This window comes from Protopterus annectens, chromosome 8.part0, assembly GCF_019279795.1.
Source record: "Protopterus annectens isolate FY-2018-M chromosome 8.part0, PAN1.0, whole genome shotgun sequence".
Taxonomy (NCBI): domain Eukaryota; kingdom Metazoa; phylum Chordata; order Ceratodontiformes; family Protopteridae; genus Protopterus; species Protopterus annectens.
Genome location: NC_056741.1, coordinates 758,917,954 through 758,936,550, shown reverse-complemented (window position 1 = coordinate 758,936,550; position 18,597 = coordinate 758,917,954). Strand labels below are relative to the sequence as shown.

Below are 18,597 nucleotides of genomic sequence, written 5' to 3'. Positions count from 1 at the left end.
GCACTGCAGCATAGTGTATGGATCCTCATAGAATTTGTATAATATATTTATGTTTTATAACTAGAAAATATGTGGAGTATGCCATTAAGTATGGTAAAGCCTACTTACAGAGAGTTGCAAGTCATGTGTTAAACATTCCTTCTAGAAGGTAGTCTAAATAGATATTTTACTCATCCACAGTGTTTCTGTCTTTTCCAGATGGTTCTGATAAACCTTACAAGGAATAGGAATGTACTCTGGGAAAATGCTTTACCAAACCTATCTTGGAGCATCCAGTGTGAATGAATATGTATAGTGATCTGGTACGGATGAGGACATGGAAGAGGGTACAGATATATGTAGTGAGTAATAAGCAAACAGTATACTACCACATAATGAACTTTTCACCTGTGAGAATAGCCTAGAATCATGGTATAGACTGCAGGTAGACTACACTGTTCTAGTTCTATGAAAATAATTTCATTTTAACAGATGTTCATTCAAAAAGAATGGATAAACACGCCATCCAGTAATCTTTCATAAACTAGGTTTTTGTACACATAGTTTTCAAGGAATGCTACTTGATGAAAGTGGAAATTGCTTCACTAGTGGGGAATGTTCAGACTTCATAAGGGGAGTGGAATTCATCAGGTAACTCTCATTTCATTCATTCTTCATCTAATGGCCTGGCAGTGAGGGCTGCACTAACTTTGAAGTAATGGATGAGAAAAGTGAAAGTTAAGACTGTAGAAATAAAACTCTAACAGCTCTTTACTGAATCATACCTTGGACATGAGAGCTTTCCCTCCTACAAGACTACTTATGATGACTAAAATCTGCATTTGGTTTGCTTCTACCAGATTGCAAAGCAAAAAATCTGAAAAAAAATTACAGATGATAAAACTATCAAGTTGAAGAGCATTGCATTTACAGATGACATCTACCTGCAAAGATACAGTTATTTTTGTAAATGGATCCCAGGAGTAATTTAAACTTGTTCAGGACCTCAGTTTTGTAGCATTATCATGGGTAATGGATCCTCTTTGAGAATGCATGTACCCCAAATAAGAAGTATTGCAAAGGGAGCACATTTAGGAATTCTCATAGAAAATAAATGTGTTAAAAGCAAAGCGCAATGCTAAATCATGATCTATGTGCCATTATTTCTTAGAACAAGTAAAAGATCAGACTTCCTGTAATATTTTGACTTAAACTAGATAAAATATGAATCCGTCTAGCAAGCAAAGACTCTGCAAAACCTCTAACTCATCTATATTTCAAAACTCAATAAAAGGTACATTGTGATATAAAGCATGCTCTGACACTACCCTAACACACTCCAACACATGAAAACTGTGCAAAATTACATTTGTATAACTCTCTTCATTTGCCCTATAAAATAAATTTATGTTAAGAGCTTCACATCCTACATCTCCTAGTTTGGGACAGTTTGTCCCCCACAACCACAAACTAGCATATGCTTAGTCAGAGGATGCACCAATATCTCCTATATGTATACTGTCAAATTATGCAAGTAGTTATTCTTACCTAGACTGAACATGTTCAGTTTTCATACTCAGCCATATTAAAGCTTTCACTGTAGACTATTTCTGTTTTGATGCCCAGTAGCCTTCTAAATTATCCATTAGTCATCAAATCTGACCCCAAACTAGTTACCTTCAGACCTAGATTGGCCATCAATACAGACAACCTCAACAACACATTGAACATTCTGACTGGTCTTCCATTACCAACTTACAGAACCCCAACTTGGCTACAACAATGCTAACACATAATCTTATTCAACTTCTAGACAAATTCTTCCCTCTCATACCTTTTTAAATACAACAAAACCCCATGGCAAACCACTAAACTGAAAGCTCTGTTCAAACTTAGGGACAATGTGTGGTCTTCATGGAGACAAACCCCCCTCACCAGAAAATCTTATTGCCTTTACCTCTCTGTGTAACCTAGCTTAGCAAGTCATACACAGGCACAAAACCAACTACTTCAAAATCAACCCATTTGCTCTTCTAGGCAAACGAAACATTTTCGGTTAGAAGTAAATTTTCTTAATTCTCAATTCACTTATCCCTCCTCCTCTCCTATCACCAACTAGACCTCTCAAGGCCAACTGTCAATATCTGACTTTCCCAAAGAATTCAGCCACCTCCCTAGTACTGCAACTTCCAGCTCTCCCCAATTCACCTAGCTCCCCCTACTTTTACACACAAAGAACTTGTTCCTCTCTGGAAAACATACCCATGGATGCCCCCCCCGGTGCAGACCACCTACTCTCTTGGTTAATATCACTCTGAAAAGGCTTCCTTACCATCTTATCTTCTACATATTTATAGCCTCTGCTTAATTCAAAATACAATGCCAGACATATAAGTAATTAAGTAATCAAGTAAAACTTTATTGTCATTCAGACCATACAACCACAAGTGTACAGCTGAATGAAATTATGTTTCTTCAAGCTCATGAATACAGATAACACATAATCATTTCAACATATAAATGTAAGCACATAAAAAATATGCATACGTACATACACAACAGAGTCCAAGCCAACTGAAGCTCTATTTCCACACCGACAATCTCAGTCCAGTTCCAATGACCCAACAAAAAACAAAAATCAAAAATCCAGATCATCCCACATCCAGCATCAATCGGGTCTCCACCATCTTGTCCAGATCAATGATCAATGATCACAGTCTCCATCGTCCTCCACTATCACAATCCACCATCCACTCCACCACTAACCTTGTCTCCACACCAGAAAAGGCCCGGTTTCCTCCGTCAAAATCAAGTTCAGATCCAGTACACCATCTGACACTCAGGTCTCCACCATCTGCTCTGTGTGGTGCACTTCTCCACATGTAAGCCCAAAAAGCCATGACCAAACCAACCACTCCAGCCACTCCAAGCTACCTGAGCTAATCAGAACAGTCCACTGAACCCATTGAGCCACTGATACCATCCGACACCACAGCAGCATCCCACTCTAAAACTGATCACAAGCAGCTTCATACTGACAGTTTCTAATAGAAACATTAGACAACAATGGGAGCCAAACAGGCTGCTGCTGCATAAGGCGCCGCCATCATGGAAAACTGCTCTGGTTAAACCCCATCCCAAACAGCCTCAGCCAGTAAATACCTTTCACTTCTGTCCTATCTCCATTTCCCTACACTTGGGAAATACTTGAAAAACTAATCTACAGCTGCTGGCCACTTACGTCTAACAGTACCACTTCCTCACTTTAAAGAGCATGGATTCTGGGCTGACTGGAGCACAGTGACAGCATTATGGTCATTTACAGATGACATTCTTCTCCATATGGATAAAGGAAACCTTTCATGAGCTCTCTTCATTGAACTTACCAAAGCTTTTGATCTGATTGACCACTTAATGCTCCTTCCATCCCACCAAGAAACTTCAGTTAGCCCCAGCACTGTCACCTGGTTCCAACATTTCTTAACAAATAGGTATTTCAGAGTCAAATTAGGCCCATCCTTACTACCATCAGCACTCATTATCAGTGGAGTGCCCCAGGGATTCATACTCACCCCTCTTTTGTTTTCATTCTTTAGTAACAAGTTACCCTCTGATCTCCCTAACCTTCCTATTACTCTTTATACAGATGATGCGGTTATTCTTTGAGCCAGTCTCTCACAGTCAGATATTCAAACCCAGCTTCAATCTGACCTCCACTCCTTTAATTCTTGGCTAAAAAACATAAGCAACTCTTAAACTCCTCTAAAACAAATATTATGATATTTGGACCTCAAAAGAGCCGAAAAAAGCTCTGAAAATGTCAGCATCACAGATCTTAATGGTTGCCCAATAGAAACAACCACCTCCTTTAAATACATAGTTTTCTGGCTAGATGAGTCACTTAACTTCCAAACCCACATTGAAAACACCAGGGAAAAGATGAGTTATCTTTTATTCTTAGCCAGGAAAATATATCTCATTCTCTCTAGACCTGCTAGAGCTGCGATAAGAAAAGGAATCCTCCTTGCTCAACTTTAAAATTGCTCCCCATCATAGACACAGCCTCTAAAAAAAACTAATCCACTTTAAAGACCATTGAAAACAAAATCTGTTGATTCATTTCCAATTTCTCCCCTCAGGAACACCACTGCATCATCCTCTCCAAGGCCAAATGGCTACCAGTCTCCTACAGAGTTGAGGTAATCCTAGGGTCTCTTGTTTTTAAACTACTTCAACCAGGTGCATTTCCATCTCTTGCAGCCAAACTCCATAATAAATCCAACCCCTACAACCTCTGCAAACTCTCCCAATTAATTCCCTCACTCCAGACACCCCAAACTAAACTGCACTGTACTGACCATTCCTTCTCCATTCTTTCACCCAAACTCTGGCAATCATTCCCTCTTCACTTCAAAGAAGTCTTCTCTTTTCCCAGCTTCAGAACTCAACACCTTCATCAAAAATATGACTGCAAGTTCTTTTCTGCTGGACACATCCCCTAACCTCCTCCTCATCTGCACTATGTCTACTTTGATCCTCTGTTCTCAGTTGCTGCTGCTTCCTTCTCTTATTTACTACTAAAATTAATTCACATTTTATTTTCTACTCTGTTAATGTTATTTACATATTGTTTCAATTGTCTATGGGATTATCTACTATATGTGATTACTCTGTGTTTGTGAATTTGTTCTGTTTTCTTTTTTTGTGAATCTCTTCACCCAGGCTGTGCCTGCAAATGGTGTATAGTGATCAGTGTACTACAGTGGTAAACAAACTAAAATAAGTAATATAAATAAGTAGTTTCTTCTTAGCTTGACCTTTTAATAGGCTCCCATAAAATATCTTCAGAAGCTAAATATATATACAGAGAAAGACAAAGAAAAATGCAAAATAAATTATCTAGAAGTAACCCAAAAATGTTTCACAGGGAACTGCAAATAGTTGCAACATCACCAAAAACATAAGAAATTAACAAATACTAAAGAAATATCTATGAAGATACTATGGAAAGGAATGAAATAAACACCAGAAAGAAAGAAAAAAAAAAGTTTTCATCTGGAAACCCTAAACAGGCTCAAAGTATTTTAAGTATAGTGATATTAATATTTAATGTTAAACTCACACACACACTCCTATATATTTCTACATTAAAAAAAGATGCATTGCAATTGTGCTATTTTTTTCAGATATTATTTTAATGAAAAAGAGTATAAAGCCCAAACTCAGATTTAAGATTTTGTATGACTGAACACAATTATAATTCTGTAACATGTATTTGTTACCTTTAGTGTGTCCGTATCTTTTATTGTAGGCCTTATTCACTGGTGCATCATTGTACATCATGTATGCTGTGGTATTTTCCTGCACAAGAAAAATAAATGCTGAATTTATCATTCAGATGGAAACAGAAATACATATTGCTTATGAAAGTGCAGGAAATTCTAAAATAGTTGTGCTAATAATGTTTAGAAGATGTCAGTTTCAGAAACTAATATCTGAATGTTCATTTGGTCAGTGATAACATTTATCCTTAATGTAATATTTTCCAGGCAATAAAAGGCACCACCAGTAAGCTTTGCACTATTCTTTCACCTAATCTGTCAAACAGCCAGGCCGTTACTAATGCAGTAGTCTTTACTCACAGCCCAATGCTGTTTCTTTTATTATGATGATCATAATGATTCTGCTCATATAAATAGATTATAACTATGGCATGTCATGTACCATGCTTTATAGAACTGTTTCTTGATTGTCAGTTGGAAATTCTTCATCTACTACCTTGTTTTACTGATCATGCACAACTTTATCTCTTCCAAGTTTAGGTCATTGAAACTTACCATGAGTGCATGCCTTTGTTTTGATATTTTTTAGCATATCCAGAAATGGTTTAGTTGATAGTGGAGCTGGACGCAATTTTTGAATTCATATATCTTTGGCAACCAGTCCATAGCAAACTTTTTCCATCCTGAAACTGATATTAAAAAAGCACTTTCCTCCCCGCACTCCTGTACTATAGTATCTCATAAAGAACAAAAATAGCTTGAACATGCATTTAGGAAAGGCAGGCATACAGGAATCTTGTAGCTGCCTTATTTACACTGTAAATGTGTATTGAGGAAGGTGACAGTTTTAACAGGCACATAACACATAAGGAGAATTGTACATCTGTTAGCTGGTACTCAGTGCATACCTTGTTAGCATGAATGAGGCAAAAGAGGCAGCATTATTCATTTCAGTGAAACTTGTACACCACTGGACCACTGGCATTATGAATAGTGCCCTAGATACCGGCTATCTGGCAGGTACTATGTGCCCTACATTACAATAACACTGATAATTCAATTGTGTGAATATCCTGGAAACAGGGCATATAGCAGTGCAGTGCATTGCAGAGCCCTGCAGCTTACACAGATACTGTGTAGTGTATAATGGGAAGGGGCAGTCCCAGAAATTGTAGGGCTCACAGAAGCACCATGTTCCATACATCAGAATACTGGAACAGGAGCTCAAAGGTCAATGTAAACAAGTGTTAGGGAACATAGAAGTACAAGACTGCGAATCCCGAATCAGAGCAGAACACTGGCAGTTTGGTGAGATTATACAATATGCTTTAGAATCCAGCACGGAGGACCTTAAAAGATCCTTGCGGAGAATGTGGAAATATATATTTTTATATATATATTTATGTATATGTATGCATATGCATGTATAAGTATATATATATATATATATATATATATATATATATATATTCACTTCATAATCTCGAAATACTGAAATATCGAATTTCAGTATCTCGAGACCATGAAGCCGAAAATCCATATCACTGAAACCACAAAACAGCGCAACACAAAACTGCAGAACACAAAACTGGGAAAACACAGAAAACACACTACACAACACATACAATCACAAACACCCATACCTGGGTGAATATATATATTCACTTCATAATCTCGAAATACTGAAGTATCAAATTGGGAGGGTGGCCTAATGGTTAAGGTGTTTGCCTTACAAACACAAGGTGTAGGGTTTGATTCTCACAAGGGATAATTGGCTAGGCTTAAAATGGCTCGCAAGGGCAGTTAGCTTAGTACTAATCTATGAACCTATGAACCTCCCGACACTGTAAAAAAAGCAACACAACACACAAACACACAACTAAACAAACACACACACACCTACCCTTACTATATGGTCCCCTGTAACCCCCACATCCCCCTACTGATATATACTAACTCCGAGGTTGCACTAAACTCCATAACGCAGACAACCCAGCAACACACATTCCACAGCCCCCCTGCACAAACACACATCAGATACACACAAACACCACCACTCCCAACACTAACACACTCACATTCTTACCTACCTACCCTAACCCACACCTAAAACTCCCCAACACACTCAAAACACACAAACCCTCCCCAAAACCCCAAAAAACTCAATACTTACCTAGTACACTATTCATACCACGGGTTCTACATTTCAGATTCGACATTTCTGGGTTCGCAATTTCCGTCCGTTCAACTTTATGGTCTTGAGATACTGAAATTTGATATTTTCAGTATTTTGAGATTATAAAGTGTTTATAAATAAATATATATATATATATATATATATATATATATATATATATGTATATATATGAGAAGGCATGCATTGTGTTATATTGACCTTTTCAGATTAAGTTTAACTCTGTAACTGGCATGTCAAGGTCTTTTTATGTCAACATAAAATATTTTCATACCGACTCAGAAAGGATCTGGAATCATAGATAAACTTACTAAGCTGGAACTGGAATCATAGATAAACTTACTAAGCTGGAACTGGGATCATAGATAAACTTACTAAGCTGGATCTGGAATCATAGATAAACTAACTAAGCTGGGCATTAATCCCTACATCACTCGATGGGTTGCCAACTGGCTTACTAACAGAACTCACACTGTAAAATTAGCCGACTCCAAATCCAACTCCAGACAACTGACAAGTGGAGTACTTCAGGGTTCAGTCCTGGGACCGCTCTTGTTTGGCATCTATTTCTCTGAAGTACAGGCCAACAATAAGGGACTCTGGTTAACAAAGTTTGCAGATGCCTGCAAACTGGGAGCCATTATTGAATCCCCAAATGATGTGGATATTCTATAAATGGGCCTTACAGAAACAGATGTTTGATGCCAGAGCCATGGGCTCCAGCTCAACGCTAAGAAATGTATAGTTATCCCCTTTGGGAAAAAAACATCTACCCGTGATTTACCACATAGGCAGCAGTACATTAAACACCGAAAGTGTGATAAGAGACTTATAGGTTCATAGGTTCATAGGTTTATACTAGGCTATCTGCCCTAAGGCATTTATAAGCGTAGCCCAGAGTTTTTGTGGCTTACGCCACCCCTTATGTTAAAAAATACTGTGCCCATTAGTTTGTTGTGCCTCTGTCCAGCAGTGACACAGAGATGATTCCCGGGGTAAACCTACGATCTCCCATCCACTGGTCAAGATTTCTCTTGAACAGAGCCAGCGAGGTGCTCTGCCTCACATGGACCGGGATTTTATTCCACAACATAGGGAGTCTCTGGGTGACAAATCTATCCCTCCAGCATGTCCTATTTATATCTGTGCTAAGGTTTAAGTCACTTGCTCTAGTGGATCTGGTAGATTTGGATTTTTTTGAGGTGGAGCATGTCCATTAATTCCGGGTTGGACATGGCCTTGTATTTCAGGCACAGGTCACCTCTGAGCAGACGGTATGTGACTGAATAGAGCTGGAGTTTCTTCAGTCTGGCAGCATATGACAGATTTTGGAGTCCCTTTATCCTTTTGGTGAGGAACGTTTGGGGTCTCTCCAATTGCAGCAGGTGTCGGGTGAGATACATCCCGAATGGGGCATTGTACTCGATCATTGGTCTGATAAGCGAAGAGTACAGGGGAACAATGACCTCACTTGATCTGGATGTGAATCCCTTCATGATCAGGTGGGCAATGTAGAAGGTTTTTCTAACCACTTTAGCAATGTGAGTGTCAAAAGAAAGGCCACTGTCAACCTGGGTCCCCAGGTCCCTGATAACCTCTTCTGTGCTTAGTGGATTGCCACCTATATGGTAGCTTGGGGTTACCTTGTTTTTCCCGAAGAGTATGACTATACATTTTTTGGCATTTAACTTCAGGCCATGGCTCTGGCACCAGCTATCAGTTTCTGTGAGACCCCTCTGAAGGATATCTGTGTCCGATGTACTTTCCACTATGGCTCCCAGTTTGCAGTCATCTGCAAACTTTGTCAGCCATAGTCCTCCTATGTTAGCCTGTACTTCTGAGAAGTAGATGCCGAACAACAGAGGGCCAAGGACTGAGCCCTGTGGGACACCACTTGTGACCGGCTTGGAGTCTGACATGGCGCCAGCTACTCTAACCCTGTGGGTTCTGTCCTTTAGCCAGTTTGCAACCCATCTTGTGACATATGGGTTTACATTTAAGCTGTTAAGTTTCTCTATAATACCCGAGTGGGGTATTGTGTCAAAAGCTTTTGCAAGGTCAAGGTAGGCTGTATGGACTGCCTTTCCCTCATCAATGGCCTTGGTGACTGTTTCGAAGAAGTCGATCAAGTTCAAAAGGCAAGATCTGCCCTTGACAAAGCCAAACTGGGTCGAGTCCAATGTCTGCAAGTCCCCTATGTCTTTGTTTATGAGTTCCATTATGATCCTCTCCATAGCTTTGCAGACCAGGCTTGTTAAGCTTATGGGGCGGTAATTACCAGGGTCTGTAGAGGCACCGCCTTTGTGGAGTGGGACCACAGTTGCCGTACGCCACTCCTTGGGCACGTATCCTGTGGTAAGACTAAGATTAAACAGCTGCCTTATGTGCGGGTTTAGTTCCTCATTGAGTTCATGTAGCACACAGCCGGGGACACCATCCGGTCCCATTGATGCTGTGTTTTTAGCTTTAGAGAGAGCAGCTTAGGGACACAGGTGGACAGTGGTCTCACCTTCAATAACCACATCGCCACAACAGTCAGAAAATCCTTCTATGTGGCACACCTCATCACTAAGGGCTTTTCATCCAGAAAAAAGGAGGACATTGTCCCACTGTACTCATCCCTCATTAGACCCATTATGGAATACAATGCCCCATTTGGTATGTACCTCTCAAGACATCTGCAACAGTTGGAAAGGCCACAGAAATACCTCACTAAAAGAATCACAGGCCTAAAGCAGATGCCCTGTGCTGACTGTCTAAGAAAACTCCACCTTATACTCTGTCGCATACTGTCTACTCAGAGGCAATCTCTGCTTAACATACAAGGCCATGTCAACCCAGAGCTGTTGGACATGCTACACTTAAAGAAATCCCAATCTCTCAGAGACACATGCTCCAGGGATCTAAACCTTGTCATTACAATGAACAAAACATTCTGGAGGGATAGGTTCCTGACCCAGGGACTCTCCAGACTCTGGAATAGACTGCCCATACATGTCAAGCAGAGGGCCTCTTTGGCCCTCTTCAAAAGAAACCTTGATGATTGGATGGGAGATAGGAAATTCACCCCGGGGATCATGTCAGTTGCCCTGCTAGACAGGGGTCCAGGGAAGTAAATACTGTGGGAAGAAATAGCCAGGGAATTGTTATGGCTAGGCTTGTATATGGCATCCGGGCCGATAGCCTAGTACCAACCTATGAACCTATGAACCTATAACTTCTCAGTTTTTAGTAACATGGCCACTTCCAAACCTGTTCATAGATCTTTCTGTATTCTTTATTCTTGCTCCATATCTGGGGTACTTGGTGAGAACATTCCTAGTGCACATGCAGTGTTCCTTTTGGAACAGTTCTTGCTGCTGTAAGACATTACTAGTATACATGACTTGAGAGGCCTTAATATGCAATTCTTGACTGTCACAGTATTAATAGTCTTGTTCTCCACAACTCCTTCTATATAGCTTTTTATCTTCTTATTACCAACAAAGGATTTTGGTTCAGCTGCTTGACTAATAGCTAATGCTTCAGGCAGCAAAGATTTCCAAAGCTCTTAGATACTTACTTTATCTCCTACCTGCAAATGTGGTTGCTCTAAGTTTCTAGTGTAACTGTCTATGGTATTTCTCTCCAACATTTCCTTTACTTGGCATTGACTTTAGGCCTCTGTATTGAAGCTAAAATATGTAGTTTGCTTTTCATAATTCTGCCATTTAAGTTTTGAGCTCATGAAACAAGTACATTTCTAAAGTATACTGTTATTAGATTCGAAAACTGCAATGTGATAATAATCACAGCTTTTGCTTCTATTCTTTCTTAAGTGCTTTTTAACTGTTTGGATAGGTCTTTCCACTCATTCCTGTTCTTCCTACTTTAATGGACTTGCTGTGAAATGCTTGAACTCCCAGTCATGCATAAGTCTTCTGAATTACAGATTTTTTGCATTGCAGACTATTGAGTGATACAATAATATCAGATCAATCATGCCTTAATAATATACATTTTAATGCATTAGTCACAGTTGTACTTATTGTGTTTGTCACTGTCATTATTTCAAGGTTTTTTGGAATAATAATCTATACATATGGCTTCTTTGAATTGAAAAAGCTGGGCCCTTTTTGCTTCACCAATATCTGGTTCTGGGTATGCTGGCATATGTTTATTTGGATGGTAGTTATGGCATGCCTTACATATAAGACATATCTGCACTTCCTGGGTATGCTAGCATCTTTTAATTTGGATTGTTGTTACATTATGCATTTGAACCAGGACAAGTCTGAACTATATTTTCTAACTGAGTTTCTATTCCTAACCTAGAGTGGCAGCTGTTTCATCTAGGGCCCAGTGCTGCCCCCAGTCAGATGCCCAACCATCTCAGCTGTTCAGTTGAAAAGCACAAAAAAATGTAGAAAGCTGATTGCTACATTAGTAGCAAGTGACTTGGTACAGTAGCTTACCACACAAGAAGCGCTGAATAGCCAAAGTGCTTTTTAGACCAGCATTCAGTAATGTTGGTACAGAAAAGACTGCAGGAATAGCACTGCCTGATATTGCTCCTTAAGCCTTATGCCCTTTACTATTCCCTTGCTATGCTTCATCCAAACCAGTACTTTACACCTTTTGCTCTTCTTTGCTATTATTTCCAAATGTGACTCATATATTCTTTTAAATATGTATCTACTCAGCTAATTAGGAATTATTATTTTGTCAGTTTTGAACTTTCATCTTTGAACACGACATATTTCGTCCTTGAAAGAAAAATATGACTGAATTTCTTCCTTATTGACAAATTTTGCTCAACCTGCCTGTCACTGTAATGTCTTTAACTAATCTCATTTCTAAGTCTGTTTCAGTACATCTCTAAAATTATTTTCTTTTTTCTTCTGTCATTAACTGCAGAATTACTCAAGCTAGTTATTCTTATAGTGTTTTAGGTTCCCAAAACACTTGTTCTTTTAGATTAGTTTTGCATGTTTCTAGAGTCTTTTGATTCAGTTCTACTGGTAGTTGACTGCAGATTGTAGGAGCCAATAAGAGCTAATTTAGGTTCTATTAAATGTTGTTCCCTTTACAGTCTGCTTCATGAGGTTTACAGCATTTGTTCATTTGTTGTATGCACACATTGTACAGTTCTTTTCTTGTTTCATGGTCAGCAGGGATGTTTTGAGTCCTTACAACACACATGTACAAGCTCATTATCTGTGATATACCAAGCCTCCATTATGTACCGCTGATGTATTGCTCTATTGACCTCAGCAGTATTCAGTATTCACATAGCTCTGCGTGTGTGTGTGTGTGTGTGTGTGTGTGTGTGTGTGTGTGTGTGTGTGTGTGTGTGTGTGTGTGTATGTGTGTGTTGGCATTGTTTACTTACCAGCATGCAACATTATATGTGTTTTGGGCTTTTATTCCCATACTTCAATTCCTAAGTTGATATAGACTGTCTGTACATTGATGTTATCTGCATTATCATAGATGGATGGGATTAACCTGTTTGCACATTCATAAGTGTATGGACTTGCTTGAAATCACAGATGTAGTCTTTTGCATGAAGCACTCTCATGATGCACCTACATGTCACCCTTTGTAGCCAATATCTAGTTTCATGTACACGTGATATTTGCACATGGTTCTGCACTCAGGCATATCCTAATATCCTATGCCTGCTGCCACTATTATGGTTTAACTGCTGTTTCTTTGTAGTATTTTCATGGCTGCCTATGGTAATGAATTGCTGTACAAGTTATATATCATTGTATTCTTTGTAGGATGCATATTTTGCTACACTCTGTCACACTGTATTGAGTTATATTAAAGTAGCAAATGTAATTGTTCTATGTGCTTTTAGTTTGTTTGTTGTTTTACAATGACCAATCTAAATGTGTCCTCCGAGACACTTTTTGCAAGCCACAGCTCAAAGATTTTGTTTTCATCTCGTATATAGTTGTAGTTTATTAATACTTTTCTTTCTACTTTTTGAATGGCACAGTTCTGCAGTAGAATGTTAGCATATAATTTCACATGCAGCGTTTCTCAACATGTTAGCATATGTCAGACTGCTACTGTACAGTCTAGCTCCACCGTATCTGTTTTGTCTTGTTGACAGCATCTGTTACTCTTAGACAATAGTCAGATATCTGCTGTTAGTGATGCAGAATGCTTTACCTTCATTTGTTTATTCAGGATTGTTGTCCGTTGGCCTTGGGTCCAATATGGAGACACAGATTTGGTTTCAATATATGACTCCTTTTGCTTCTGCTTACACAATTTGGAATTTAAATAATAACTATTGGACTTTTGAAGCATGTTTGACCTCAGTCTGCTTCATCTGCATTAGTTTGCTGTTTCGTTGTCTGATTTTTTTTCTTGGTGGAGCATTTTGGCTTTTTCTTCTGAGGTTTATTTGGAGAGAAATACAAACTTTTTCCTTGCACCAGTGTTGCAGAATGATCTTCTTATGTACTGCTCACTGTCTAATGCTTTAGTATAAGTCAGTGATGGTGAACTTATGACATGCATGTCAAAGGTGATACACACCACAACATTCTGGGTTACATGTCAGAGATCACCAGCACCCGAGTTACCAACAATACTGCTTTTGCATCCGTTGCTCATGTGAAGTGCACTGAATTATTTTGTACTAGGAGCTTTTGACATGCCAAACCCAAAAGGTTCCACATCACTGGTATAACTAATGCTTTCAACCTGATGTCTACATGTGAATTGTCATATGTTTTTTATGAGTCCTTGAGGTACTTAAGTTCTTATTTGAAGTAATGCAATGGCTGTTACATTCTGGTTTTATGCAGAAGAATGACTTTGGGACACTATTTATTTTTCCAGCATCATCATTCCAAATTTTTAATGTGACATTGTCAAAATATTTTGCTGAAAGAGCTTTAATGTCTTGCTTTTTTGGAAGGTATTGACTTTGAATTAATTCAACACTCTTCTACCAGGACAGATCCTCAAAGGATAATGTATTGTTATTATTACTGAATATTTCATTTTTGACTTTTCTTACCTGCCTGAGTTTTATTATCATGAAACTTTTTAATAAAAACAATGCTTTTTGTGCATTCTTATGAAGGCAGTGGTGTTGGGGAATGCAGTGGTGTTGGGGAATGTTACATGTTGGTTCTTGATGTAACACTAAATACTAAATTATAAAGGATCTATAGTATATGTTCGAAGATTTCTAACTTTGAACACCATATGATCGACACCATATGGTCGAAGTTAGAAAACTTCGAACATACATTAAAAAAAAAAAAAAAAAAAAAAGCCAAACCCAAAACTAATGGTAAAGGAAATCTTCTCTTTACCGCACTGTAGTGCAATCTCAGAGTTTTTATATTTAAAGAGCGGGGGGTGTGGGGGGTGTGGGGGGTGCAGGGGGCCTTCCCACTACTTTAACCCATTTTTATCTTGTATTTATTTATTTTTTTAAATGTTCGAAGTTTTCTAACTTCGACCATATGGTGTCGATCATATGGTGTTCGAAGTTAGAAATCTTCGGATAATATAGACCCGTTATAAATATCATTATCCAAAATTAAAAAAAAAGCAAAGCAAATAATAAAACAATTCATACAAGAGAAAAGGAAAACTGTCCACATAAATAAGCAATGATAACAACAGTAACAGACCTCCACTATCTATAAATATCAGCTTTCAGTCTTCATATTTAGTGCATGTTTGTTGTGAAGTAATTTATGTCCAAAGTGTTAAGAAAGTCACCCAGACTTTCTTCTATTAATATATGCTACAGAGCTTTCCAATTTTCTTGATTTAAAAAAAAATAAAATAAACTTTGAATTCCAAACAGTTCACAGGTAGGAGAGAGAGAGAGAGAGAGAGAGACGGGGCATAGAAAATACAAAGAAAATCAGGTACATTATTATCCTTGTATTTTGTCTGCCCTGTCTCTCTCATAAATTTGAATAGTCCAGATTTCAGTTGTTTTTATTAAAAAAAAAAGCAATGGAGATCTTCCTTTCTCTATTGCTTCCTTTCCAAAGCACTGATGTACTGCATAAGCATGAGGATGTAAGTCCCATACACATGTGCAGTACATTAAGAAAGTCCCATGATACCGGAAAAAAGAGGAAGAACACCACTGTGCTGTTATACAAGGACATCATTTAAGCAAAGTGAGTGACTTTTTCTTAAATAATGTCATTGTATAATAGCAGGTCATACTTTTGTGACCAAACTACACCAACCGTGGATAAATCCAGCATTACCCACACTCATCCACTATTGACATTAATTGTCAAAAAAAGGTTCTACAATGACAGCACACATTCATATTTTTTGGAAAAAAAGCTAAAATAGTGTAACACCATATAACAAAATTAACAAAATCTTACATTTAATAAAAGCACCTGTCTAAATTTATGTTATTTATCTGTATATATATATATATATATATATATATATATATATATATATATATATATATATATGGGTCTATATTAGAAGCATGAAAATGCTTCTAAGTGAATACAGAAAGAGTGACATATATTTATCTAATCACATTTAAGCGATTCGATGAATATGTCATAGGGCAAGGAGATGGTTGCCCAACTTCACAGAGTTGCCCTTTCCTTCCCTATAGTGCGATCTCAGAGTTGATGTATTTAGTTAGGGGGGGTGTGGGGGGGCAGTTTATGATGTTAAATTATTTTTTTTAGCGAACGGCCGTGTAAGTTTTTTCCCGTTTGCTATTATTAGTTTTCGTGCATTATGTGTCGACTTTTATGTAGTCACACATATGTATATATGGGATAACTTCAGGAGGTAGACATCAGTTTTCAGTAAATTTTTTCAGCAACTGGATATCTAACTGAAGAACAAGATTGCATTCTTTAGTTAAGACAGCTACAGGATAGCTGAGGTGTTAAGAAAAGCACTATAAATGCTTACTTAAAAAACATATTTGCCACATGAAACAAATAGTCATTCTGGTAGGTTCGTAGTGTAGTTGCACTGCTTAGGGTTCATTTTTCAGAAGTCATAGTAAATTCTTTTATAATAGAATTCCTGTTTCAAACTTGAAGTACATTTTAAGATAGTTAAGAATACATGACATCTATTGTGAAAGTCAGTGTCATCTACAGCACTTCTGAAAATGTTATCTGCCATCTCACCCACAGAATAGCAGAACTGTCACCCAGATCCTCCTGCTTGACTATTTTCAACAGAACTGCATCCACAAGCCCTCCTGATGCCAGTTCTATTATCTGCATCACTCGATTGGACTTGCTTACTTCATTTTCCATTGAGACAGCTACATGTTGCTCATTTGTATCATCTACCACACAAGGACGATTTATCTGCATTCTTTTTCTCCATATCAATAAATTTTTCTCCAAATTCTCATTTTTCTCCTCCAAACTCTTCATAGCCTTTCTCTTCTCCTCCATGCTGTTACTTTTCTTAGACCTCTTTCTTGCTGTTGTAGCAGCCTCCTGGCACCGTCTAGCAGCTCCAAAGAGAAAGAAGAGGAGATAACTTGCATTTTATCTGTCTCTGGCCAAGCACTCAAGTGTGGCGTCATTTACTGTACTGTTTTAACTTGTTGATACTTGTGAACCTCTGCTTTCCTTAAAAAAAAAAACAAAAAACAAAAAAATCTTGCTTTTTTCCCACTTTTCTGAGATTTAAAAAAGTTCAGTTACAGATTTGCTGTTCTGAACTGTTTGTAAGTTTCTTGGAGGCCATTGTTTGCTTGGGCTAAAGGGAAGTCTCTGTATTCATCAGTGGCAGTGATAAACATTGAGCAGCCTGCCTGCCCCTGTGTGAGTGGTTACTGCCTTGAAACTGTAGTTTTATTGGCCATTTTGGGTCAATTCCATACTCCTTGATCTCCCTCTCTTAAAACCCTCTTTTGCGCGGTTTTGCACGTTTTTGCGCATAGAGCAACATCGGGCAGCGCCGCCTAATTGGGTTTAAACTATTCCTGGCTCCACAAAGTCTGCTCTTCACTTTTTCCCTTAGAACTGCTCTATCTCTCAAATTAAACACCATATTCTCATTCTAAGGCCCCTCACTGGTCCAAATAAGTAATCTTACAAGTTAGCACTAATAAACCATAAGCACTACTTACTGTTATACTCTCTACGATTACCTTGTCCCCTATTGGTCTGTTTTAATTCAGTTCCCTATATTACTCTAGCATGTCCAAAGGTCACTCAATGGTTTCCTCTCCAGTCCAGCTGGTGAATCTGGGAATTTTGAGGCAATGTTACAACTGTCTCATGTACACGGACAACCCTCTCCTCCTCCAAACAGGTTCAAATATATGTGAGAGATGCAACCATATAGCCAAACTGGAGGCTGAGCTCTCTCATCTCAAAACTGGTGTAACCAGTCAGGAGGAGAAGGTAACCTCACACAACACAATTCCAGTATCACATAGTCCCACCACAACAGCGAACCAAACACATAAAAACACAAAAACATACTCGGAGGCTCTAAATGAAAATCTGCCTAAGCAACAGAGACCTCCAAAGCAGACATCCAAGCAAACGCTACCCCAAAACAAAACACGTACAACACATAGCACACAAAGTCAGTGTGCCAAGCAGTCACAGCCCTTAAGGCTGAATAACACACCTGATACTCTTGTAATAGGTGACTCTATTGTCAGACACACTGATGTCCCACTCACCAGGCTGAATAAAGAGAAGGTCACAGTGAGCTGCCTGTCGGGCGCTAAGATCCGCCACATAATGCAAGCACTCAGGTCACTCCAAAGCAAATACAAATATGACTCAGTCATTGTACATGCTGGCGTGAATGACCTGAGACGTACCTCCCTTGACTACATGAAAAGAGACATAGAGGAGCTCTCTGATCATGTAGCCCAGGCCGGGATGACCCTGACCTTGAGCAGCATCTTACCCTCACCTAGAATGATGCCACAGTATAAAGACAAAATGATCGATTTTAACAATTGGCTAAAATTTTGGTGTCATTCAAAGGGGATCCAGTGTCTGTCAGCCTGGGATGACATGCTCGACAAGCCACATTGCTTCGCTAGGGACGGCTTGCACCTGTCACCCCTGGGCTTTCGGATATTGGCAAAGGCTCTTGCCACCCCCATAGTGCCTTTTTAGGCAAGGCTCAAAAGTCAAACCC

General features: G+C 38.7%; 1 protein-coding gene across 1 annotated transcript in view; it reads right to left on the bottom strand.

Moving 5' to 3' along the window:
• The window catches only part of LOC122808342 (deoxyribonuclease-2-beta-like), a 108,219-nt gene that overhangs the window by 53,063 nt on the left and 36,559 nt on the right, over positions 1-18,597 (bottom strand). Inside the window, exon 3 of the mRNA XM_044079309.1 lies at positions 5,262-5,340. Within this exon, the coding sequence (XP_043935244.1) occupies positions 5,262-5,340 (79 nt within the window). The remainder of the gene's footprint in view (positions 1-5,261; positions 5,341-18,597) is intronic.